The sequence below is a fragment of the Leucoraja erinacea genome, chromosome 5 (genome assembly GCF_028641065.1).
Source record: "Leucoraja erinacea ecotype New England chromosome 5, Leri_hhj_1, whole genome shotgun sequence".
Classification (NCBI taxonomy): Eukaryota; Metazoa; Chordata; class Chondrichthyes; order Rajiformes; family Rajidae; genus Leucoraja; species Leucoraja erinaceus.
The window spans coordinates 93,291,484-93,318,375 of NC_073381.1; the positions used below are offsets into that span (position 1 = coordinate 93,291,484).

Consider the following 26,892-nt stretch of genomic DNA (forward strand, 5'->3'; position numbering starts at 1 on the left):
ACCCTCCTGTCTGGGTCTGCGCCTTCCTGTCTGGGTCTGCACCCTCCTGTCTGCACCCTCCTGTCTGGGTCTACACCCCCCTGTCTGGCTCTGCACCCTCCTGTCTGGCTCTGCACCCCCCTGTCTGGGTCTACACCCCCCTGTCTGGGTGTGAACCCTCCTATCTGTGTCTACACCCCCCCCTCCTGTCTGCACACCCCCCTATCTGGGTCTACACCCCCCTGTCTGGGTCTGCACCCCCCCTGTCTGGGTCTGCACCCCCCTGTCTGGGTCTACACCCTCCTGTCTGGGTCTACACCCTCCTGTCTGGGTCTACACCCCCCTGTCGGGTCCTGACCCCCCTGTCTGGCTCTGGTTCACAACCCCCCTGCCTGGGTCTACACCCTCCTGTCTGGGTCTGCACCGTCCTGTCTGGGTCTACACCCTCCTGTCTGGGTCTACACCCCCCTGTCTGGGTCTACACCCCCCTGTCTGGGTCTATACCCCCCTGTGGGTCTATACCCCCCTGTCTGGGTCTACACCCCCTGTCTGGGTCTACACCCCCTGTCTGGGTCTACACCCCCCTGTCTGGGTCTACACCCTCCTGTCTGGGTCTACACCCCCCCTGTCTGGGTCTACACCCCCCTGTCTGGGTGTGAACTCCCCTGTCTGGGTCTGCACCCCCCTGTCTGGGGGTGTGAACTCCCCTGTCTGGGTCTACACCCTCCTGTCTGGGTCTACACCCCCCTGTCTGGGTCTACACCCCCCAGTCTGTGTCTACACCCCTCCTCCTGTTTGGGTGTGAACTCTCCTGTCTGGGTCTACACCCCCTGTCTGGGTCTACACCCTCCTGTCTGGGTCTACACCCCCCTGTCTGGGTCTGAACCCCCTGTCTGGGTCTGCACCCCCTGTCTGGGTGTGAACTCTCCTGTCTGGGTCTACACCCCCTGTCTGTGTCTGTATTCTCCTGTCTGGGTCTGTATTCTCCTGTCTGGGTCTACACCCCCCTGTCTGGGTCTACACCCTCCTGTCTGGGTCTACACCCCCCTGTCTGGGTCTACACCCCCCTGTCTGGGTCTACACCCCCCTGTCTGGGTCTACACCCCCCTGTCTGGGTCTACACCCCCCTGTCTGGGTCTACACCCTCCTGTCTGGGTCTACACCCCCCTGTCTGGGGTCTACACCCCCCCTGGGTGTGAACTCTCCTGTCTGGGTCTACACCCTCTTGTCTGGGTCTGCACCCTCTTGTCTGGGTGTGAACTCTCCTGTCTGGGTCTACACCCTCCTGTCTGGGTCTACACCCTCTGCACCGTCCGCGGGTCCGGCCCCCATCCCTGTCCCGGGTGCCGGTGTCCCACACATTCCGCTCCCCCGGCAGCGAAGGCGGAAGCGAATATGGAGGCGGCCGTGTTCATCCTCTCCCTGGTCGATTGCTGCGCCTTGATCTTCCTCGCCGTCTATTTCGTATCCGCCGGTGTGGAGGGGAAGTAGGGGAAAGTGAACCGGGGGGCTCCCCCGGGGGGGAGGGGGGCGGGCAGTGGGGGTGGGGGAGAGGGGAGACGAGAGTGAGAGGGGGAGAAGGGGGGGGAGGTGAGGGGAGGGAGGGAGAGGAGGGAGAGAAGGGGAGAAGGTGGGGGAAAGGGAGAAGGCGTAGGAGGGAGAGAGGGGGAGAGGGAGGGAGAGAGGGGAGGGAAGAGGAGGGGGGGAGGAGGAGGGGGGAGGAGGGGAGGGGAGGTGGAGGAGGGGAGAAGGAGAGAGGGAGAGACGGAGAGAAAGAGAGACAGAGACAGGCAGAGACAGGCAGAGACAGAGAGGGAGAGGGAGATAGTGACGGAGTGAGAGAGGGAGTGAGAGAGGGGGAGAGGGAGAGAGGAGGGGGAGAGGGAGGGAGAGAGGGGGAGGGGAGGAAAGAGAGAGGGAGAGGAGGAGGGAGGGGAGGAGGAGGGGGGAGAGGGGAGGGAGGACGCGGATAGGAAAGGAAGGGATGGAGAGACGGTGGGAAGGGGGATGGAGGGAGAAGGTTATGAGGATAAGAATGATGGGGAGAGGGAGGAGGATGATGAGGGGGGAGAGAGAGAGAGGGATGGATTAGTGCATAGGGAGGTTAGGGGAATAGTCGTCAGTGTGGAGGATGAATGGAGCGAGAGAGAGAGAGGGAGTGAGGAGGGATGGGGGAATGGATGGAGGGAGGGAAGGAAGGGGAAGGGGGATGGATGGGAGAGGGAGTGGATGGAGGGGGGAGAGAGGGGAGGTCTAGGGGAAGGCGGGATAGTGTTAAAGGGAGGGATATATAGAGAGAGGGTGAAATGAAAGAGGGAGGGGTAGTAACAGGGAGGGGGTGGGGGCAAGGACGGATAAAGGAAGGGAGGATAGGGATGAGAAGGATGGAGAGGTGAGGGGAATGGGGTGAGGAGAGGGAAGGGGGGGGAGAGGGAGGAAGGCAGTGGGGAAGTGGATTGGTGGGAAAAGGGAGGAATGGATCAGAATAAGGGATGGGAGGGGAGGCATAGGGCAAGGAGGGAAAGCTGATGGAGGGAGGTATAGCGGGAGGGAGGGATATAAGGAGAGTGGGGGGGGGGAGAATGGCTAGGGAGAGAGGGGAAAGGATAGCTAGGGAAAGGGGATGGTAGCAATGGAGAGGTTGGATGGATAGGGAGAGGGAATGAGGAGGTATGAGGCGAGGGGGTTTGGTGGGCTCTGACATGCATTGGGAAAGAAGAGACAGATAAAAGGAGCATGTGGAGGGTATGGATGGAGGGATGGGGAGAGGGGAGGGGAGTTGTGGGGAGTATGGTTAGAGGGGGGAATGTTTAGAAGGAGTTAGAAAAAGTCAAAAGAGCATGGAAACAGGCCTTTCAACCTAGTTTGCCCATCCTGGCTGGCCTTGTTTGGCCAAAACCACCTCTATCCATATACCTGTCTTTTAAATGTTGCTGTTGTATCTGACTGTTTCCACTGGCAGACACAAAATGCCTGAGGAACTCAGCGGGACAGGCCACATCTCTGGAGAGAAGGAATGGGTGACGTCTCAGGTCAAGACCCTTCTTCAGATTGTTTCTTTCCTACACATTATTTCCACTGGCAGCTTGTTCCATATATCCTCCACCTTCCATGTGGAAAAGGTTAACTACTCCAGATCCCATTAAATGCACGCAATTAAATAAGCTTGATTCCTCTACCCGTGAAGACTGTGCATTCACCTACCTATCTATTCCCCTCATGAAGTTTATACACCTCTATCATTCCCTTAGTCTCCTTCTTCTTGCGTATGCGTGCACAGCCTAAAGTTGTAAGACAACTTGTTCTGTTTGATCTTTTGTATGTGCACCCCAGGTTGATTGCATTCGTCGAAATAGGGTGGACCACGTGAAGGTTGCAATCTCCCACCCCCCTTAGTCTCCTGTGCTCCAAGGAATACAGTCCCAGCTTGCCCAATCGCTCCCCATAGCTCAGGCCCTCAAATCCTGGCACTATTCCGTAAATCTTCTCCGCACTCTTTCCAGCTGAATGACATCTTACTTACGGCAGGGTGACCAAAACTGATGTCGGCCTCACCAACATCTTGTACCAATGTAACATAACGTCCCAACTTCTGTACTCCAATCCTTGATTGCCAAAAGCCTTTTTCACCACCTTGTCTACGTGTGGGTGGGAGGGAGGGGCGAGGAGTAAAGTGGAGGGAGGGGTGATGCAGGGAATTGAAAAGAGGGAAGTGGGGGCAGAGGAGGAAGAGAAGGTGAGTGAGGGGGGAAAGGAGAGTAAGGGGAGAATGAGGAGATGATGTAATTGAGGGGGGTATGGGGGATGGGAAGGGATTTGGACGAGAGTTGGGTGAGGTAGAGAGAATGCCAGCGTGTGTCAGTGCGAGGTGGGGAAAGCTGAGGGAGGATCATAGGGAGCAGTGAAAGGGAATGGAGGAAGGAGAGGGAGATTGTGAGGAGCTGTGAGTTGGGCTGATTGACCCTGGATTTTCCTGAGCATTGTTCAGATTATAACGCTCTCAGATCTGGAATGCGATTATATCAACGCCAGGGCATGCTGCTCCAAGCTGAACAAGGTGAGTCTGTGCAGATCTAGCTACACTGTTCAGCCGACCATCCCCATCTCTCTCTCTCCCCCCCCCCCCCCCCCCCCCCCCCTCTCTCGTCTTCCCCACTCTCCCCCTTTCCTCTCACCATTTGCCCCCCCCCCTCACCCATTTTGGCTGTATGCACACCAACGAGGTTGTCATGTGTGGAGGGGTGGTTATTGTTGCAGGGGGTGGGGGGGGGGGGGGGGGGGGAGATTCTGGGCAGAGTCCTGCCGACCCCTGACCCTGCCCATCTCTTCACAGTGGGTGTTGCCGGAGCTGGTGAGCCATAGCGTGGTCACGATCTTGATGCTGGTCTCCCTGCACTGGTTCATCCTGCTGCTCAACTTGCCCATTGCAGCCTGGAATCTCTACAGGTCAGTCAGCACTCACAGAGGGAGAGAGGGAGGGAGCATGCTGAGGGTGGAGCTGGTGGAGGTAGGCCAGGCGCCACACCACCATTGTGGTTTGCCCTCTCTGCATACGTGGTGCAGAGGTGGCCGTATTAGGGCAGACCTGAACTAATTTCTGTTTGCAGGACAGGGCACCGTGCCATTGGGGGGTTGGGGAGGGTGGTATCCGACTGTGGGTCTGTGGCAAACCACGAGCGTTGGTGTTGTAATGAGAGCGCAGACCTTGTGTGCAGGTTCGCTAGGCCTGTGAGCTGCGGATAAAGTGTTCCCCGCCTCTCCCTCCCACAGATACTTCTCTGTCCCCTCTGGCAATGTGGGGGTCTTCGACCCGACCGAGATACACAACCGAGGCCTGCTCAAGACCCACATGAAAGAGGCCATGATCAAACTCGGCTTCCACTTGCTGTGTTTCTTCATCTACCTGTACAGGTGAGCACGACAGTTTCGGATGGGGAGGGATTGAGGGAGGAAGTATATACGTAAGCCCAACAGAGAAGGGAAGGAGGGGCAGCACAGTGGCACAGACCCGGGTTCCATCCTGACTACGGATGTTGTCTGTATGGAGTTTGTACTTTCTCCCTGTGACCACGTGGGTTTTCTCTGGGTGCTCCGGTTGCCACCCACGCTCCAAAGACGTAGAGGCTTGTACGTTAAGTGGCTTCTGCAAATTGTCCCGAGTGTGTAGGATAGTGCTAGCTGGTCAGCGCGGACTTGCTGGGCCTGTTTCCATGCTGTATCTCTAAAGTGGGAGGTAAATCAAGCACAAGAGTAGGGGGATAGAAAATGGATCATATAGGGTATGTGAGGGAATGGGGAGACGTACAACCAAAGTGATTTAGGGCGGAAATATTGGGACCAGCAGGGTCAGGGGGATGACAGAGGTCATGAGAGGGTAACAGCAGGGATGGAATGGCAGACACAAAAGTATACAATGTGCAAGGTGGGATTTGCTCATCCAGCAAAAGTTTATCTGGGAATTGCATCTCTCAAGGGTTTGGAGTGGGTGGTGGCTTGGTGACTTTGTGTGACAAACCACCTGACTTTATCCCATCCTTTGACAGTATGATCCTGGCATTGATCAACGATTGAGTGCCCCAGTGGAGGTGTGTGGACATGCACAAACATCGAGCAGAGCTGGGACCAGGCTCCCGTTTGGTTCTCTTGGGTTAGAAGTTGGAGAAGGTCGTATCATGCAGGTTACATTCAGGACCCGACTGAAATGTGTTTTGAGATTATTTTTTTTAAGCAATAAAGTTAGTTTAAAAGTAAGGCTTTGATTGTCTGGTTGAGAGGTTACAGGTTAGAATGATCCTCGATCAAACGTGGGTTGTGCTGTGCTGACTGCAGCCAGTTGTTCTCAGTAGCTGCCTAGCAGGAACAGCTGAGACCGAGTTCCTTCTACCCCAGACTACCAAATAAGGCATGGCTGATCAGACTATTAACCTCAGTTCCACTTTCCTGCCTCATTTCTTTAGAGCCTGCTCTTCCTCAGTGCTGTGGTTTTCTGGGGTAGAGGGTTTCTTTGAGAGATATACCATCTCTTGGTTTGGCCTTAAATGCTGATGTGTTATTGCAAGATAAATAACTCCTTGCCTGGGTTTCCCCAGGAGTCCAACATTCTCTCAGAATCGGGAGGATCACCTTTTGATCTTGTGGTCTGCTTAATCCTACATTGAAAGGCAATCTTACTGAATTCTGTCAGTACTGCCTCACTGATGAATCTTGTATGATTGTTCTGGCAAAGCAGTCTGTGCAGCCCTGAGTGTACAGCCCTCTCTTCAGACTTCTATTATTCCCATAGGCCTGAATGTTTTTCGTCTCTTACAGTTTTTGTTTTGTAAAATTGAGGTATGTACAATGAGGAATGAATTGGGAAACTATTTTTCATTACGCCAGCCAAATTGGTTAGAATAGGATTTTGATTGGGAAATAGAGAACCACTTAAAAGTTTATTTGAAAATTGATGAGCAGAAAAAATAGCTGTCCTGGGGGGGGAAAAAAATCAGTGTTGTAAGTAAAATCTCTTTACATGTAACCTCCCCACAGTAATAAGAAACCATTGTGTTTTAAGAACAGAACTACTAGTTTCACCAAGTGATGGCCTATTGACATTTGTGCAACGATCAAACAATGTAATTTAGTCTTTAATATTTTTAGCAATATAAATAAAATTATTGCTGTTGAAAAGACTTATTTTTGAAAATCCTGCATGAATAGTAACATTTTGAATTCAAAACTCTCTTACCAAGTCCCTGATCTCTAATTACTATTGTTTTTAATAATGCTATTTTCTATTATGTGAGGTTTACTGGGAACACAATTATCACTGCTGTTCCAAACTGACTTAGCCAGCATGCTGGAGTCTCCCTTTATTTAACATTCTCCTCTGTTACCCCTGGGAAAGAGCTGAAACGGGAGAAAAAAAAGTCAAGATCCCTTTTGTCAGCAATGAATAAAAGCTGAAATATTCAAGGAAACGCAGTTACTCATATTTATTGAGATTTAAGAAAGAAATACAAATCATCCTTTAATTTTCCTCCTTTATGATTTAAGCAGTCACACCCACCACTGATGTGACAAAGTGGACTTTTGCAAACCTAATACAGTAGGAACTTTAAAATATTGGAGTCAATGAACATCTGGTCAACAGCCATTAAGATATGCTTTAATATTTATAAAATAATGAAATGCTTTAAAATCTAAAATGAAAAAAAAATAAATAGGCAGATAAAACCAGGCTTTTATGCTGTTATGTGTACTTTTATGTGTACCAGGCTGTATGGATTAACATAATACAGAAAGGATATATTTAATTCAATGTTGTAACAAGGATTTAGTGTATTGGCAAAAGGAAGTTGCCAAATCCCACTTGCTTTAACGTTGTGCAACATGCACTTTGTAAAATGTTCACTCTCAGGTTGTTTGCTCAATCAGTGGTAGACACTAATACTTGGGTCAGTGTCACAATTCAAGAAGCTCTTGCTAGATCAAAAAACTTGCATTTCTCTAGCAACTTTAACAGCCACAGGTCATTCCAGATGCTTCACAAATGAATTACCATCAAAATGTGACACTATTATGATGCAGGAGATGTCAGCCATTTTGCGCAAAGGAAGCGGCAATTCAGTATACATCTAATTTTTTTAAGAGATGTAAGAGACAAACATTGGCCTCGTTGGCAGGGACATCACACCCAAGCTTGGGATGTGCCTCAGGCAATTCAACATGTGAGCTCTTGAATGCCGTGCTTTGCCAAAAAAAATCCCTGCAATCACTTGTTCCACAAAAAAAGGCCTCATTGCAAAGAGGCCAGAGGCAAAGGAGGAGAACTGAGTAACAACCTGACCCGGATGCGCAAAGAAAGCATACCTTTTGCCATTCAGTAGCAGGATATTGCAACAATCAACATGAAAACCAAATATTGTACATAAACCATCTCCATCAAACCCAATTACAAAGTCAGAACAGGTTAACAAACGGCTTCCTGCCTCACTTTTCTTTCACTGTGAAGGCTTGGACTGATCAAACGGACTAAATATCAGTTTGTGGTGGAGGGATCCTGTCCACATTTGTTCTCTAAAGCATTCCATCTGTTGCATAAGATGCCTATGATATGAAGATAATGCATTCATCTTTGTCAATGGAGAACTGTGGTTTCAAGTGCCCAGATTTACAACAATCAAAAACTTAAGCCAAATCATTAGATCAGGAATATAGGAAAAAAGGAACAGGTCATTACAGAAGCTAGACATAAAATGCTGGAGTAACTCATCGGGTCAGGCAGCATTTCTGGAGAAGTGATCAGCATTACTGGAGAAGTAGCATCAGCTGTGATGAGCTCGAAGGATTGAATGGCCTATTCCCAATTTCTATTTGCTAATTTGGAGTACTTATCAGAGTAGAGATGAGATAAGATGCGGATTCTAGAAATATTGACAGGAAGACCAGGTGACATTCGAAAGGGTAAAGACAGGTAAGTGAAATGGACCAATTCTGTGTGGTTGTTTACTCTGGATTCTACCGTTCCTCCTGCTTAATGGAATTTCCAGGATAATTCTATAAATACAAAGGCATTAAGTTGATCTTTGAGGCACATTATCATTTTAGGACTTGGAATATTTGACTGGATTTGAAATAGGAAGTTCACCATTGAACAGAAATGTCAAAGTCAACACTTTTGATGGAAGCAGCTTTATTTGAACACCATTGATGGTGATGCTCATTTGTTCAAGCAGTTGGTTGATTAAGGTCATCAGACCTGGAAGTAGGTCATCTCTACAAAATAAATGTTGTCATTCATTGAAGTGGTCATTGGTCACACCTAACTATTACTGATAATCCAACAGTGAAGCAATTTATACTTTCATTTTCCCTCTCGCCTCCTACAATAAAAAGGATGAATTACACTAGCCAGCACATCTTAGACCATTGAGGGCAAGAGAAAGGAGGGCACACTAGAAAACCATTCTCAACCAGGTACCAGAGATCAAGGTGCTGGTTTTATAGCCTAGAAAGCTATGGAATATGTATGCTGCCTGTCTCCCTTCAGACACAAAAACAGCAAGACAAAATAAAGATGCATTGACATGATTTAAATTGCTTTGCAACATCAAATGAAATACTTTTGAAATGTAATTGCTATTGTAGATCTTGCATACAGCAAGCATCCACAAACAATAGTATGATAATGCACAGATAATGATTTAGTGATGTAGATTGAGGGATTTATAATTAGCAAGATACTGCTCCTCTTCAAACAAATGCCTTTACATCTTTTAAGTCTGCTTGAGAGAGCAGATAGGTCTAATGTCTTATTTGAAACTGGGTACCCCAGACTGCGCAACAATCCCTTGGTCCAGTAGTGCAGATTTTGGTTGTTCTCTGGAGTGGAACAAACTTCAACTTTGACCTTATACTACCATGTTACGCATGGAACCACAAAACCTGCCTATTGAATCAATGTCATGTTCACACATCCTAGAGCAACATTGATAGCATGTCTACTCACATCAGGCCCTGTACTCAAAAGTATAGAGAACCATAGCAAACTCAATTTTCCAAGAATCCATGAAAATCGCAGCAACTTACAGTGCCAAGTTAAAGGGCAATTCATTTTATTGCTAGTTATGTGGGCTTACAAATGCAAAACAGCAACCACATGACATAATTGTACTTTACAATGACACTGCATGTTCAGCACTTTGAGGGGATTATTTTTCAGTGGAAGATACCTTGTAAATTGAAGTCTGACAAATATTAACAAAATGTGCTTTAAAATAACAGCTCCCCACTGATGTCTTACAGATTAGAAAACAGGTAGTGTACAGGTCAGTCTTAGGTTGTAGCTGACTTCTTATTGGCTCTTTAGAGCTGCAGAACTCTTTTGCGGCATCTTTTTCAAATAATTGACTTATCTTTAAGTGCATGAGCACAGCCATTTGATTATGTAAAACATACTACAATTAAATATTCACTAACATTCAGGATCTATTCCTCTATCAACTATCAGCACAATGGCTCCGTCAAAAGGTTGTTAAACTCAAAGATGAGATTCCAGAATAAAGCATTAGGATAGGAAAATACGTAGAAGGGAATTTTTTTTTCACAAGATGGGACACCAATAATTTATTTGGTGATTGTTTTCAGATAAAACAGAGGCTGCAATAAATTTGTATTGCATCAGGGAATTTCTGTATGCATAAAATTAGACAGAGAGAACATAATTTTGTGACGATAAATAAATTAAATTTTGTTCATAGTAAAAAATAGATTGATCGAAAACCATAAGGGATTGTGCATAAAAGAACCTAAAGGCCAGTTAAACTACAATGGCAAGGCTATTGAAAACAACCAAGTTTGAATAAAAACCCAAATGCAGTGTTTCAGTGACAAAGTCCAAGAAACAATGATGAATGGTAAAGAGAAAGGCCATTGCAGATTTGAAGCAAAGCTAACAAAATATTACCCTGCAACATTCTTGCTTGATTCACGTGAATTGTTCCAGTAAGTTATAAAGCAAGGTACAAAAAAACCAAAGAAACCAATTTTAGTAGATGGCAAGTATGAAAATTTGGATGTGGAGATTCTGAAATAGCAGACGTTGCTGAATGGAATCTACATAACTGAAGCCTGACTGGATACAAGATTCAACAAATAAAATGTAAGTGTTCACTGCACCAGTCGGACACATAACCTCAATTATATTAAATGCTGAGACACTGGAGCGTAACACAATTTTAATTATAATTAAATTAATAACTATTTTAAACGGCTACATGAATCAAAAAACCTTGAGGGCCCGCATTTCTTTATATCTAACTAGTCCACTCTAGGATGTGTGAAACTGTGTCAATTCTCGGCTCTATAAAATTTCACAATAATATGGTCTGCTAATATTAGGATACTCTAATGTAACCACTCATATCAATATGGATCTCCATCCTTAAGTATTGGCAAAAAAAACATATTTAACCTGTTTGATCATGTAAGAAGAATCAGTGATTGGAAGCTTAGGATCCTAATTGCCAACAAAAATTAAATTCTGGAAGTCACAATGTTGCTTTGTGGATCTCTTCCTGGCAAACACTACCTGGTCCTTGAGCAATTTTGGAAGGTAAATACAACTCACTGGAGTCTCTATTGTGCGCATATTGTCAACATGCATATTGTTCATCCCCAAGGTTGAATAAAGATATCCCACTTTTATTCTTTGCTGAACACATTGCCTCCAATAGACCATTTTGAATATGTGAAATAAAATTGTTACTATTTGTTACTTTGAGTTCATCCTGTGAGAACCTATATACAGCTTTTACAGAAACATCAGGAAAAAAGGCAACTCAAATTTGAGATCTACTCTGCCAATTTTCATAAAAAAACAGTAATGGTAGTTTACTGCAATTTCAGGGCTTCAAGTCCCTCAGACAGGTTTATTGATAAGACAAATCTTTGGAGGCAGAATTAAATTCTAAGTTAAACAGCACAGTGTATGGGAGGTGGCAATCAGAGAGCGAAGGGAGGTGCGTTAGGCAAGTTACTGAACAGAACAGCCTAATAAAACCGTATAAGGTGGTATCAGTGCAACAACCCTGGGAGATATGCTGCTGTTCATGATTTCTGTAAAAATATATATTTTTTGAGATATACATGCCTTGCTCTTCATAGGACTCCAAGCACCCTGGCCACTCCCTCTTCTCCCCTCTCCCATCGGGCAAAAGGTATAGAAGTGTGAAAAAGCACACCTCCAGATTTAGGGACAGTTTTTCCCCCCAGCTGTTAGCAGGCAACGGAATCATCCTACCACAACAAGAGAGCAGTCCTGAACTACTATCCACCTCATTGGTGACCCTCGGACTATCTTTGATTGGATTTTACTGGCTTTACCTTGCACGAAACATTATTCCCGAATCATGTATCTGTACATTGTAAATGGCTCTATTGTAATTGTGTATTGTCTTTCCACTGACAAAAGCTTTTCACTGCACGTCGGTACACGTGACAATAAACTAAACTGAAAGGTTTGACCAGTCAAATTGTGAGTAGGCTCCCCTTATAAAGCTAAAAAATCTGCCGGAAGTTGTCAAGTGATTGAACTATCTTTCGTGTTTGCGGAACAGAGTCTAGACCAGTGATTCCCAACCCTTTTTTTGGCCATGCCCCACCTAATCACCTCTAAAATCCTGATGCCCCCCCCCCCCCCCCCCATGGTGATATATAATTCTTATCATTTAAAAAGTGAACTCCATTTCAGCTGAAGAACCTTAAAACGCCAATATCTTGGTTGTAATAACTACACACTAAAGACCCTTTTTACCCCCCAAAAAATTATTTACTCAAAATAACATCTGAAACATAAACTACATATGTTTACCTGATGGAAAATCCTAAAAAATAAAAATCGAAAATTTGGACCCAGGCCACTCCTTAAAAATCAAATTGCCCCCTGTCGGGCGTACGCCCCACATTGGGAACCACTGGTCTAGACTCTTTACCAAACTGCCTCTTATAGCACATTCTAACCAAAGGGTAGATCATGTCTGCAGCAATCCCTGGCAGTGGTATTTTTGCTGAGTAAGCCAATGTGATTGGGAAAACTGGTGCAACTACAACTGAGCCCAAAGGCAAGAAATAATGATTAAAACTAGCTAACGCTCTTTCACCTGATGTCATTTTAGTAATGCTGTAAAAAAAAAACTGTTGGAAGACCTCAGCAGCATCAGAGGAGGCAAAAGGATAGTTGACGTTTCATATCGAGACCCTGCATCATTGATCATTCCTTTGCTTCCAAAATTGCTGGCATGCTGAGCTCCTTCAGTAATTGTTTTTTGCTCCAGCATATGTGGTCTCTTGTGTCATAAGTGCACTAATTTACAATCCAGCGCTAGTTTAAGTACTATCTATTTCACTCTAACCCATTCTAAATCCATTGATATCTCACTTTGTTTTGGGTATTAATCAAGGAGCCCTATTTTTCAAGTTACAGACAGATGTAAACTTGTCAATGGATTTTGAAACATCAATTGCATGTATTTAAATAGAAGCTAGGAATTTAGGTATTTTACATCTTGAAGTAATCCTGACCAGAAATGGAGCATTTTTCTAATTATTAGTTTAGTTTAGAGACACAGCGCAGAAACAGGCCCTTCGGCCCACTGAGTCCACGCCAACCAGCGATGCCTGCACACCTACACACACTAGGGACAATTTAATTTTATACCAAGCCAATTAACCTACAAACCTGTACGTTTTTGGAGTGTGGGAGGAAACCGAAGATCTCGTAGAAAACCCATGCAGGACATGGAGAGAACGTACAAGCTCCGTAAAGATAACAGCCGTAGTTAGGATCTGACACAGTAAAGCAATAATTCTACTGCTACGCCACTGTGCCACCCATTTAATTATATGATTAATTATCATGTACTTGCTCATTTTAAATTGTCCACCTTATCTAAACGCCATCAGAAATATTGGTCATATACGAAAGAGTACTAAAAGACGAAGTAACCCCTGAAGATACACATTAAAGTGCTCCCCAATATTTATACTGATTTAGGTGAAGTTATTTTTACAGATAAATTTATCACCTCTCAGACAAGGAGGCTTTGTGGCATCAAGAGCCTTGTCAGTCTCAAGAGTAGTTCTATAAAATATTAAGCAGTCTTAATGTGGATAAGAATTATGCCATCCAATAGGTGGTAGAGTTCACTTCAGGCACAAAACTTTATATAATAAAATGTGCTAAGGATAGCAGAATTTTTATTTTTAACATAAGCTTCATTCCTATCCATCTCCTTAATTTTAAACCACAGAAACCTCATAATTTTGATATAATGTACTTATTTTAAGCTGATTTGGCAATCCCTAAATAACCTATCAGAAGTCAACCCAATCATCTGATTTCGTTAAGGGATGCTCACAGAACTGTTAAAGTTACTACTTTCCCATACAAATGTGATCAGTGGGGTATGTTACAACATTTGAATTTGTTTTTAAAACTGCTCAGTGTATTAACACCGACCCATCACAGACAGAAAACAACTGATGAGAGAATCCCTCTCTGCTTTTTAGCCCAAGGCCATTAAATCTAGCACAAGAATAAGTCATACATCAGAGTTTCCTGAGTGGTGCAGAGTAAACAGTGCAAATATACTGATTTCTGATGATAATCCACTGCTGACTTTTGTTGAAAATTAATTTCTGTTAAATTAGATAAGTGGTATTACACATTGAAACTGAGAGCAGAACTAATGCTGAGGGCAGAGAACCTCCCCAATTTAACGCTGACTGCAAGGATATTACACTTCCAGATCTATGGCGCAAGTGTCATCACACATATGAACCAGATCCAGGAAAACAATCCTCAAGTGGGCAGGGCTGATCCCGGCAGGTTTAACAACTGTACCAGGACAGAACAAAACAGTCCCTCCATCACCAGCGTGCCAAGGTGCATTGTGCACCATCTACAAAATGGAATGCAATTACTTTGTACTGACAGTATGAAAGCATCTTCCACACCTGTCAGAAAAAGATAGCAGGTGCATGGGACCACTGCAAATGTAGCTTCTGTCCAAGTTGTACATCACATCCTGATTTGGAAATATACTTACCTCCTTCATTCACACTGGGGACTAAACCTGGGGACTAAACCTGGGCACTTCCGACCAAACAACATTGTCAGACTGACACAATTCAAGATTGCCACTTTCTCATGGGCAATTATGAGTGGTTAAGAAATGTTGGCATTGCCAGCAATTCCTACATCTTAAAATTGAAAAAGGGTTGGATGACCCACTGGGAAAGTTGAAAGCAGTATTGCCACCAAATCTGAAATAAAGCCAGTTTCCTTGTAAAAGCTTGTTAAATTGCATTCTCATTGACAGTATATTGACAATGCAGAGCTCTCTCGTTTTTTAATCTCTTTTCTCCCAATAATGCTTAATAACTAATTACAAACTGCCAGATTTATTAGCCAAACCCAATTTTCACCCCATCTCATCAAAATAATTTCAATTTCTACTCATTTTCCATTGGAAAAACCTTATTTCCAAATAAAATAAACCCAAATTTAGAGGAGAATTAATCTAAATTCAAAGAGCAGTTATACATAAAAAAACAGATTGAGAACTGTAAAAGAATGTACAATAAATTGACAAAGTATAAATCTGTGATCGATCAATTAGCTGTTTGATCAATTAATTCTCCCACCATCTCGCCAACCCATGGAGGGCAATAGTTATCAGTTATAGCACTGTATAAAGCCATTAAACCACTTTGCCAAATTCATCTCTCTTGATTTTTGGGCTCACATAATAAATGAATGTCAATAGGAGGAGGAGAACATTCTGCACTGGCAAATGATTCACCTGTGGAGGTAGCACCTGTATCCCTCCCATACCAGCACGGTACAATACCTGGTAATTAGGAAACTACCAATGTTATACTTTGAGGGCAGACAATGTAGAATCACTCCTCCTCTTATTTACATTCATTTAGTGTGCAAGTAATACAAGCAAAAAAAGGATTGAGATCTATGAGGTGCCTCGAAACCTCGAAGATTATTCTAAATAGTTGGTGATTTAAAAAAATGGACACGACAATAAAAAGAGCAAAGAAAGGTAATATATTGCACAAGTCAAGATGTGGGACGATTTCTCCTCATTAAACATTTACATTCTTTCCCTATTTCAAGCCTGCCCATCATACTCAGCAGCAGTCTCCAACTGGAAGGCAAGCTGGCAAAGGGCTTACTGGCAAACCACTGTTGTTATGTTACCATCTATCTTAGGTGCTCAAAAAGTGCTGCACGCTTCACATACATTGTGTATTTCCTATCTCATGCCCCTTCATATCGAGAAACATGGTACTAACTCCAGTTGAGATCAAGAACTATCCAATAGGACCGGTGAACTAGTTAATTTGTACGACCATGCCAGATCAACTGATATTATCTACAAAAAAAAAATAGGTAGTGTTACAAATCTGAATGAAAGAACATGTACTACCATATAAGAACCAGTACAAAATACTCTTACAGTCTATAAATTTGTGTTTTCACCCCTAAATAAATGAATGTGGCATCTCCACCAGTGAATTAAACAAAATTCACCGCTGGCATAACCTCAAAAACACTGAAATGAATTTATTATAAAACAAATGGAAGACCATGATGTGGGAGCGAGTGCAAAGAAAAGATTTAAATGATTCAGCCAATAATTTGGATCTCAACCCTCCCAAAATTCTGTACATACCTTCCTCCTTTTCTCCCTAAAATACCATAATGAAAGATAGAGTCCAGGGCAACATGACCCAGGTGTAGTTCATAGACTGAGCTGTAGTTAGTTCCACTATTCAGGCTAACCGATTGAAAATAAAGGACATTTTCTTCCTATTTTACTGCATGTTTGTTGCAGACTAGCATTCCTCACCCTTCTATGAATTAGACCCCAAACAAGTAGTTAAAATTCCATGGTGTCAAAATAGAAGATAGATTGCCAGAGCAAAAAAAGGCAGAAAAGAATCAGAGTTCAATGGAACACGATTTCTTCACAACCAATGGTTAAAGTTCAAAATGGTGTCCCATTGGGGTCTAACGAGATTGTTTCTCCTGGATTTGTAACTATGAAGAAAGGCGGTAAGATGCTGGTTAGAAGACCTGGAATGAGTTTCATCGTGAGCACGTTTGTCCAGTGATCATTAGCAGTTGGTTTGTGCCAAACTTAAAGCGATTTTGTTCCGTGACTTAATTTCAGTCAAAGTTGCAAAGTCACCGTCAACTATCCATGCTACTACAGCCTTCTGTGGAGAGAGGAACACAACATTTAAAATGTGACAAAAATCTAAGATAAAATAATTGATGTCACATAAATTTGCTATTTAAATGAACAGCAGATAACTCAATAATTTGGACAGTTCACATGGGTCATGGCATTGGGTCCAGATGTAAAAAGTTGCAAATCTGAACTTATACTTTCTATAAAATATTGTAGCCATATTTTGATCAATAATCAATCTAACAAACCGTTATTGCACCGGCACTAGATACATTCTGCATTGTTCCACTTTAGAGCAGGGTCCACCTATCTCTAGGTAAGGAGACCAAAAAAAGTACTTCAAGGTGAAACATAAGCTGAAGTTGAAATATTTACAGCAGAAGGTCATTGCATATTTGATCCAATTAAGACCAACTTATTAATCCAATTATCATGAAACTTAAAAAAAAAAAAAACCCCACTAAGAGTTGGAAATCTGAAACAGGACCAGAAAATTCAGAAAACAAAAGACCATAAGACATAGATGCAGAATTAGGCCATTTGGCCCATCGAGAATGCTCCGCCATTTGATCATGGCTGATCTATTTTTCCCTCTCAACCCCATTCTCTCGCCTTCTCTGCGTAATCTTTGAGGCCCTTACTAATCAAGAATATATTGATCTCTGCTATAAAAACACTCGACGCGGCCTCCAGCAGCGCCTGTGGCAATGATTTCTACATTCATCACCCTCTTGTGCCAAAGAAATTCCTCCTCATCTCCATTCCAAAGGATTCTGAAGCTGTGCCCTCTTGTCATAGAAACGGCTGCAATATTCCAAATGTGGCCTGACCAACACCTTATAAAGCCTCCGCATTACATTCTTGCTTTTATATTCTAGTCCTCTCGAAATGAATGTTATTGTTACATTTGCCTTCCTTACTACCGGCACAACCTGGTTTTACAATTTGTTTCCCAAAGCTTGTTAACTTCCCTCTAGGAAAGGTTTAGAGGGATATGGGCCAAACACAGGCAGGTTCGATTAGTGTAGATGGGAAATGTTGGCTGGTGTGGGCCAGTTGGATCGAAGGCCCTGTTTCCATTCCGAATGACTCTATGGCTATGAATTTTGGTTTTTCTATTTATTTCCTAAAGCTTAACTTTGTGAAATTCCTATAAGGAGCGCCAAATCCTTGATTTTCAAAAGATATTTTGTTCTACTCTCTGGTCAAAATAAGCAGTCTTGTCACACCTTATTTTTCTCCCTAGTTTTGTAAATAATGAAATTTGTCACCTTCAGACTCCTGGTTGTCCAAGAAAGGCGCCGGTCCCCATATCCTCACTGTACCATCATCTGAAGCGCTAGCCATCATGGATGGGACTTGCATGTTCCAGCTCACACAGTTTACAGTACGTGTGTGTCCCGTCAGCTCTGCTATAGGCAGTTCACTTCGTTTATGCCAAATGTAAACTTTGTGATCTGCAAGAGATATTTTGTTAAAATACATATGGAAGCACTCCGATTTATCCCCTCATGCAATCAGGCAACAAAGTTTAGAAAATATTTTAAATTATTACTTTCAAAATTTAACACCCAAAAGGTGTCTACTAGGTTTTTACTCACTCCTCATCTACAAGTCTTTGTATTGTATTGTATTGTATTCAAATTTATTGTCATTGTCTCAATTTGAGACAACGAAATGAATTTCCCTTACAGGCAGTATCATAAAAAAATCACAAAAAAATAATAAAAAATAAATAATAAATAAATAATACAACATATTAAAAATAAAATTGAAATTGAATTAAAAATTTAAAAAAAGCACAAATACAGAAAGTCCACGACACAACATAACATAAATGGCACCAAGGTGAGGATGGCACCATAGTCCAGCCAGCCTCCCCTCCATGTTCATCCGTGGTCGGGGCCTTCCGAGCACCCGCAGTCGCCGCCCCGGGTGGCCCGAAGTCACTTTTGAATCAGCAAGCAGGATTGGATATGGCATGATACTCGCAAACCAAGGCAACCTATCCAGAGCTTGCTTTTGTTACCAGTGTATCTGAAACCAGGAAATGTGGTTTGGGAGATGGAAGAAGACATTCCTAAATTTAGTTTAGCTTAGTTTTTGTTTAATTTAGAAATACAGTGTGGAAACAGGTCCAACGATCACCCGTACACTAATTCTGTTATCCCGGTTTTGCATCCTACTCTTTAGGGACATTTTACAGAAGCCAATTAACCTACAAACCTGCACATCTTTAGAATGTGGAACAAAACCGGAGCAGGAATGTCAAGAGACAATGCCAGAACAAGCATGTCCCAATATAATAATTTGGATGCCTGTCAACTGTGCAAGGCCTGAATACTGTAAATAGTTGGTAAGCAAAGTCAGGCAGCATCACTGGTAAGCAAAGTCAGGCAGCATCACTGGTGATAGTGCGGCACTCCCTGTTGAACTTAATGCATTCTGTTTGCTTTGAGCAGAAGACGAATGGGCGAGGATATGCTTTAGATCTGACTCAAATGTGCCTTTTCCCAGGGTCACTGTTACAGAACATAGATCAGCCTTCCTGAGGATGAACCCATGGAAAGCAACTGGCTCAGATGGGAGTTGCTGGCCACATCTTTAGGAACTGAGCGAACCAACTAACGGGAGTGTTTACAGACATCTTTAATTTCTCCCATCTCCGTTCTGAGATACCCACCTACTTCAAGAAGACTATCATCCCGGTACCAAAGAAAAGCAAAATCTCATGCCATAACATCCACCTTGTCATAGGCTTGTCATCCAGCATCATGATAGGTGACAAATCATCCTCTACGGTAATCGTCAACAATGGTGCCCTGCAAGGATGCGTTCTCAGCCCCCTACTATATACACCCATGACTGCAGTCAAATACCAATCTAACTCAATTTATATGTTGTCATAAATTGAATCTGACAAGTGCAAGGTTATGCCCTTTAGGAGGTCAAATTGAAGAATGATATATACAGTAAGATGCTACAAAAAATGGTTGATCAACTCGAGGACCTTGGGGTTGAAATAAATAGTTCCCTGAAGCAAGACGCGGTGATAAAGGCGGCATATGTCACGCTAGCCTCCATAGGTTGGTACACAGAATATAAATGTCGGATGTTATGTTATGAAGCTTTGGTTAGACTACATTTGGAGTTTTATACATTCATTCAAGAGAAGTGGGCTTTGCCGGTTGAGCCAGCACTTAATTGCCCATTACTAATTGCCCTTGAGAAGCTGCTGGTGAGCTAACTTGTTGAACCACTCGAGTCGTTGTGGAGTAGATTTACCCACAATACTTAGGGACAAAGTTCTAGGTTTATGGCCCAGCAATGGCGAAGGAACAGCGATATATTTCCAAGTCAGGATGCTATATAGCTTGGAGGGCAACTTTCAGGTGGTGGTGTTCCCATGCTTATACCGTTTTTATCCTTCTATCTTGTAGAAGAAGTGAGTTTAGGAGCTACGAAGTTTTGGTTAGTTGCTGCAGAGCATTAGATAGATGATACAAACTGCTGCTGCTGTGGATCGATGTTGCAGTCATTGTACGATTGTGAATGAGGTGTCTATCAAAGGGTGTTATGTCCTTTTTGGGGAGTGAGGAGGCAAGTTACTCGCCACAAGATTCTTAGCTTTTGACATACTCTACATTGTGTATATGACATTTGAGCAGTTTCTGATCAATGATAATTCCAGGATATTGATTGTGGGGGGTTCAGTGATGGCAATGCCATTGAATGTCAGGAGGTGATAGCTGGATATCATAATTGCCTGGAAGTTGAGTGGCACGTCATTATTCAAATATATAAGATCCTGAGAAATATTAATAGGTTGATTGATGTGGAGAAAAGGTTTCCTCATGTGGAAGAATCTAGATCTGGAGGGCTACTGTTTGAAAGTAAGAGATTGCTCATTTAAGACAGAATTAAGGTGACTCTTCCTCTTATGTGGTGGAAGCAGTCTTTAAATATTTTTAAAGCAGAGGCAGACAATTCTGGTATAGTAATTCCAACGCAAAGGAATGTGAGAGGCTGCAGAGAGTAGTGAACTCAGACTGGTCTATCACGGGCACTGCCCCTCCACTATTGAAAGCACTTACATGAGACGGTGCCTAAAGAAGGCAGCATCTAGCATCAAGGATCCCCCACTGGGCCCTGCCTTCTTCTTGCTGCTACCATTAGGCAGAAGGTATAGAAACCCAAAGTCCAACACCACCTGGTTCAGGAACAGCAATTTTCCTACAACCATCAAGTTTTTCAATTGGCTGAACATCCCTAATTCTCCATCAGTAATGGAACAATACTAACCACCTCTTGCACTACCATTGATTTGTTTTCTAATTATCTTTTGCACTCAGGTTTTTTTTTTACACTCTTTTTAAAATATATTTTCGTGTTATCTATGTGCCTGTAATGTTTCTGCAATATTTTCATTGTACCTATAAACTCAATATTTTCATTGTACGTACCTATAAACTCATGGCAATAAACTCAACTTGATATATTCTTAATAAGTGATTGAAAGGTTAGTTGGCAGATATGAATGTGGAGCTGATGTTAAAAGCAGAGTAGCCATGACATTATTGAATGGCAGAGCATGCTTTAGCAACCAAGTAGCCTACTCTTGCTCCTAAATTGTACTGTACTTTTGTTCTCAAGGCTTCCATTTGCTGTTGTAAGCCTATGATGCTCGGCAACCCACTTTCTTACCTTCACTGCCACTGGCTATAAAGTCTTCATTGTTGCCTCCAAAACATGAATGAATTGTGTAAAATCCTTGTGTCACACCTTGATACTTTCTCACCAAAACACGATCCTGCAAATCCCATAGATGAACTCCCTAAAAGAAAGAACAGTCACATTTAAGTTTAAGATATTTTTTAATGTATTTTCAATGTAACATAACTTCTGGAAAATGTTCAATTACTATTCAAATATTGTGGTTTTGGGAATGGATGACATTCAGATTCCAAGTAATACTTTCTTAGTTGTGGTATAAAGAGATCATTCTGATAAATATGCCATAGATGGAAATGTAACAGGCCATTGTTTTTTTTTCTATTTGGCCTCTCTGTATATGTCCCAAACCTTAAAATTACTTTAAATTTATAATATCTGATTTTATTATTATCAGGACTAAACACAAACACATACTGGTCTTTACAAGTTTGAACAATAGAACTTAGTACTGATTTGAGTGCTTGTTATTGTGGACAAAATGCTGGAATCTATAATCAAAGATAAATTAATCAATTAAGAAAGCTGAATTTAATCAAACCCAGTAAGTTCTAAAAAAAAAGTAAATCATGTTTGATAAATTTGATCAATTGGCCACTCGTCAGTAAAAGGCAAATGACAGCCTGCTTGGAGTTTGTCAAAAGGCACCTAAAGGACTGTCAGACCATGAGAAACAAGTTTCTCTGGTCTGATGAAACCAAGATTGAACTTTTAGGCCTGAATGTCAAGTGTCACGTCTGGAGGAAACCAGGCACTGCTCATCACCTGGCCAATACCATACCTACTGTGAAGCATGGTGGTGGCAGCATCATACTGTGGGGATGTTTTACAGCGGCAGGAACTGAGAGACTACTCAGGATCGAGGGAAAGATGAACAGAGCAAAGTAGAGAGATCTTTGATGAAAACCTGTTTCAGAGCGTTCTGGACCTCAGACTGGGGCGGAGGTTCATCTTTCAACACGACAACGACCCTAAGCACACAGCCAAGACAACGCAAGAGTGGTTTTGTGACATGTCTGTGAATGTCCTTTAGTGGCCCAGCCAGAACCCGGATTTGAACCCGATCGAACATCTATGGAGGGACCTGAAAATAGCTGTGCATCGACGCTCCCCATCCAACCTGACAGAGCTTGAGAGGATCTGCAGAGAAGAATGGGAGAAATTACCCAAATACAGGTGTGCCAACCTTGTAGCGTCATACCCAATAAGACTTGAGGCTGTAATCACTGCCAAAGGTGCCTCAACAAAGTACTGAGTAAAGGGGCTGAATACTTATGTAAATGTGATATTTCAGTTATTTCTTTTTAATTACTTTGCAAAAACTTCTAAATACCTGTTTTCGCTTTTTTATTATGGGTTATTGTGTGTAGATTGATGATATTAAAAATAATTGAATCCCTTTTAGAATAAGGTTGTAACCTAACAAAATGTGGAAAAAGTGAAGGGGTCTGAATACTTTCTGAATGCACTGTATACTCACCTCACAACCTCTGTGAAAAAGTTGCCCCTCTGGTTCCTATTAAATCATTCCCCTCTCACCTTAAATCGATCCGCTCTATTTCTTGACTTCCCGACCCTGAGAAAAGGACTCTGAATGCCTGAGGGTTGCATGTTGTTTCTCTTAACATATGCAGCATGACCAGTATTTCCAGTATTTAAATTCAATTTCAAATTCACTTTCATTGATTCCCATCTACATTTATGTCCAAGTCATTCATTTATATCACAAACAGTAGAGGTCTCAGCACAGATCCCTATAGAACCCAACTTGTTTACAGATCTCCAGACGGAATACTGTCCTTCCACCCTTGGTCTTTTATCAGTAAGCCAATTCTGAATCCATACGACCATATTATGCATCTTAATCTACTGGATCAACCTACCAGATGAAACTTTATGAAATGCCTTACTAAACTCCATGTCGACAACATCCACTGCTCTATCCTCATCGAGCACCTTCTTCACCTCCTTGAAAATCTGATTAAGTTAGTATGACAGGGCCTGCAAACTTCAAAGCCATGCTGTTGGCCCCCAATTAATCCATTCTTTTCCAAATGGGAGCAAATCCGATCCCGAAGTATCCTCTCCAATAGCTTCCCTACTGCTGACGTGAGGTTCACCGGCCTATAATTACCTGGATTCTCTGTACATCTCTTCTTAAATAAAGTAACATTAGTTACTCTCCGGTCCTCCATAACCTCGCCTGGGCTAGAGAAGACAAAAATATCTTTGTTAAGGGCCCCACAATCTCCTGTCGCCTCTCTCAATAAGCTGCTACCATATTATTATTCTCAAACTTCCTTTACATATTAGTAGTTTCCACACTGATCTCACTGCCCTCCATGTCCTCACTTTAGTAAAAACCGTTGCAAAGTACCCATTAAGTATCTCGCCTACAATCCCAGACTCCCAGCACAAATTCCTTCCATCATCCTTGAACAGTCCAGTATGTTCTTTTCTTGGGTTGAATGATCTACATACTGTTTCAAGAAACCATCTCAGGTATACCTCACAAATTCTGCCCCATCTAAACCTTTGGTACTGAGCAAATTGGTGAAGTAAAAATCACCCACTAAGACAACGCTATTCCTTTGGCATCTTTTGGTAATCTGTCCACATATCTGTACCCCCATCTCCAGCTTGCTATTGGGTGGCCAAAAGTGTAATCCCATGCTTGCACCTTTCTTATTTTTAAGCTCTACCCATATTGTCTCCGTGGCAAACTCTCGAGTATGTCCTCTCTTGGTGCATACAATTTTTGTTATTTTGAGCAAAGACCATTCCTCAGATAAGTTCAAACTTATTGTGCCAGACATCCCTTTGATTTGTTTGGTGCTGGAAGTCCATGTAGATTCCAATTCAAGCTCTACCCGACGTGGCAACTTGGTAATATATTAAGAAATGAGATCATGGCATTGATGTCATTATGACATTTTATATCAAAGGACATGAAAAACTTCTCAGTCATGTTAAAGGCTCATATTAATCATACAAAATCCCTGAAATCTTGGGTGGGGTTTAAACCCATTAAAAATGCAAAGGATCAATAATCACTGTACCAATTGAAGTACAAAAATACTGGGATATTTGGAAATCCCATGCTCCTATACAATATGAATACTCTAACTTGAAATTAAGCAAGAAAATTATGGTTAATTATTGCAAGTAAACTCGTTTCAATCCTAATTCCAGAAAATTGTTTTGTTCGTTACAAACCAGATGTTTCACTGGCAATTTCCTAAATTGCCGTCAGACCGAGATAGTTCAATAATTAAAATCTATAGCAGGATCCTCAATTGGTGATAATTTATTGAGAGTAATGTCCATCATTCTGCAACTTGTTGCTGGTTATACAAACCAAGTGTTTGCAGACATCTTCCACTTTTTCCATTCAGCTTCACTTAAAATGCATTTTCTTCCTTGCAAATCTTCAAGGAGTTGGAAATACTTAACAGATAGTGTACTGCTTTCTGGAGGTTGTACTGAAGTCTTTGACAGGCATTGTGCTTTATATTGACACATAGAGATGAAGAAACCAGCTCACTAACAAAACTCCAAATATCCACTGATGTTGAGCTCTATTACCATAATAGCCCCAGTTCTTGAGTGCAAAAGAATTACGGTAAGAGTTTTTTCATCCATAATTAGAGACATTTTCCCATGCCAGGAACGAAAAAATGGGGAAACGTACCAAAACAGCAGAGGTGGTGGTCGATGTTAAGAGATCCACTTTAACTGTGTAAAATGAGTCGGTGATGCAGAAGCTTGGCTGAATCTGCTTTGCCAACTCCAGCATGTCGATCATTCATTTTTCTAATCTTCTCCAGTGGCAAAGCAACATGCAATCAGAGCCATTATCCAAGGTCAAAAGTTTTCCAGTCAGTCAGACTGCACTAATCAAAAATCAGTTCTTCAGCGAGTCTTTGTGATTAATACTATAGCGTTCCTTCCACCATTAAAAAAAGCCTTAAAGGAAGCTGAACAAGGGCCCTAAGCCACCATCACCACTAAGGGTCAAAAGCAGTACAAGCTTAAATCAGTTTGGGCTGTTTTGTGCAGTCTTTCTACTCACTCTTGAGCGAATCGATTTCTCATGCCTTTTCTCTTCATCATCTATGGTCTTCAATTATATTTTCATCATGCAGAGGGAAACATACGAGTCTTGTTAAAAATTCAATTCCAAATAGTTGGCTGCTTCTTCAGGTATCCAAGACAGATCATTGGATTTGCAGGTAGATAGAGTGGAGAAATCTTGCAGTAGTGGTTGAAGGAAAAGCACATAAAAAGACAAAAAAAACACAAAGCTGCCATGAAGTGATAAATGTACCCTTTCCCACTAATCTGGTCAACTTCGCGAGAAGCGAGAAAGAAAATTGATTTCACTTCAGCGAATGCAATAATATTGGAAAGCATCAAGAGCTAAATCTAATTAATCCTTCCTAGTTAATTTTGTTCAAACCTCTGTCTGTTTGAATGACAATAAAGGCAATTTGTATTGTATGTCTTTACACCAATACACAACCAGTCTCGCTAAGAATTGCTATTTTTCTGGTTTAAAGTCTACAAGTACAAATGGGTAAATCCCATGATGAACAGTGCATACTTTGGATTTCACCAACAAATTTTTGTACCTGCTTTCCCACATCTAATTACCTATCATATACCTCCTGCTCAAGGAAAACCATGAGAAGCATGGAGGTGAGGATGGGGGTTGGGTGGAGTTGAACATAAAGACCGTGAGTGGTTTGGCCAGGATAATCACAGTACCCGACATCAAACATTTAATCAATCAATGCTCATTTGGCGAAGGGATGGAGAACAGGCACATTGTAACCATTTTCTGCACCTCAAAGCAACTCAAAAGCAAAATATACGGTGCGGATGTGATTTGAGTACACCATCCTCTAGTAAGCTATTCAATTCCTTTAAGCAAATTGTTGCATTTATTACATCTCACCATATTACCAAAGTAACTTATTTCAAGGTTGGGAGAGTGGGAAGTAAAGATCATTCATGCCAGGTTCACTTTATGATTGACTGGGGCTGTCACTATTTTGGGTGGGAAATGTAATTAAGATAAACATCTGTATAAAAAAAATATTGATTTATATAGTGTATAGTATTGATTTATATAGTAACACTCCAGTAAAAATAGTCATATGCAATGAATTATACTGAACCATACAAATTAGGGGGATAAAGATGGGGTGCAAAATATGACTACCAGATAAAGTTAAGGAAACTCCTGAGCATTTATATAAATATTTTACGAGCAAGAGGTTAACCAGGGAAAGAGAGGGTCCATCTGGGATCAAAGGCTGTCTGCATGTGGAGCCAGAGGATCTGGGTGAAGATTTTAATGAATGTTTCTTATCTGCATTCTACAAGGAGAAAAACTTTGTAGTTGCAGATGTCAGGAAGGGCAAGGGGA

The 26,892-nt window shown here is 42.4% G+C and overlaps 2 protein-coding genes across 4 annotated transcripts in view; one reads left to right on the plus strand and one right to left on the minus strand.

The window, feature by feature from the left end:
* The first annotated feature begins 1,294 nt into the window (after positions 1 to 1,294).
* On the plus strand, positions 1,295 to 6,650 carry cnih4 (cornichon family AMPA receptor auxiliary protein 4). The gene is made up of 5 exons (XM_055636275.1): positions 1,295 to 1,443; positions 3,968 to 4,036; positions 4,313 to 4,425; positions 4,750 to 4,890; positions 5,523 to 6,650. Exons 1-5 carry the CDS (start codon positions 1,375 to 1,377, stop codon positions 5,548 to 5,550), a joined length of 420 nt encoding a protein of 139 aa, XP_055492250.1. The 5' UTR covers positions 1,295 to 1,374; the 3' UTR covers positions 5,551 to 6,650.
* A 5,521-nt stretch (positions 6,651 to 12,171) lies between these two features.
* LOC129697586 (WD repeat-containing protein 26) overlaps positions 12,172 to 26,892 on the minus strand; it is a 72,412-nt gene continuing 57,691 nt past the window's right edge. For 2 of the 3 annotated variants that reach the window (XM_055636268.1, XM_055636270.1), the window contains 3 exons: positions 21,435 to 21,564; positions 18,002 to 18,187; positions 12,172 to 16,755 (listed from right to left, as the gene is read on the minus strand). In XM_055636268.1, the coding sequence (XP_055492243.1) occupies positions 16,730 to 16,755; positions 18,002 to 18,187; positions 21,435 to 21,564 (342 nt within the window). In that variant the 3' untranslated portion in view covers positions 12,172 to 16,729. Of the gene's footprint in view, positions 16,756 to 18,001; positions 18,188 to 21,434; positions 21,565 to 25,576; positions 25,713 to 26,892 lie in introns of those variants that run through there. The other variant, XM_055636271.1, reaches the window with a different exon arrangement.

Coding starts and splice junctions, on each gene's coding strand:
- cnih4 (XM_055636275.1), top strand. CDS start 1,375: ATGGAGGCGGCCGTGTTCATCCTCTCCCTGGTCGATTGCTGCGCCTTG. Junction 1,444..3,967: donor TCTTCCTCGCCGTCTATTTC/GTATCCGCCGGT, acceptor AGCATTGTTCAG/ATTATAACGCTCTCAGATCT. Junction 4,037..4,312: donor GCTGCTCCAAGCTGAACAAG/GTGAGTCTGTGC, acceptor ATCTCTTCACAG/TGGGTGTTGCCGGAGCTGGT.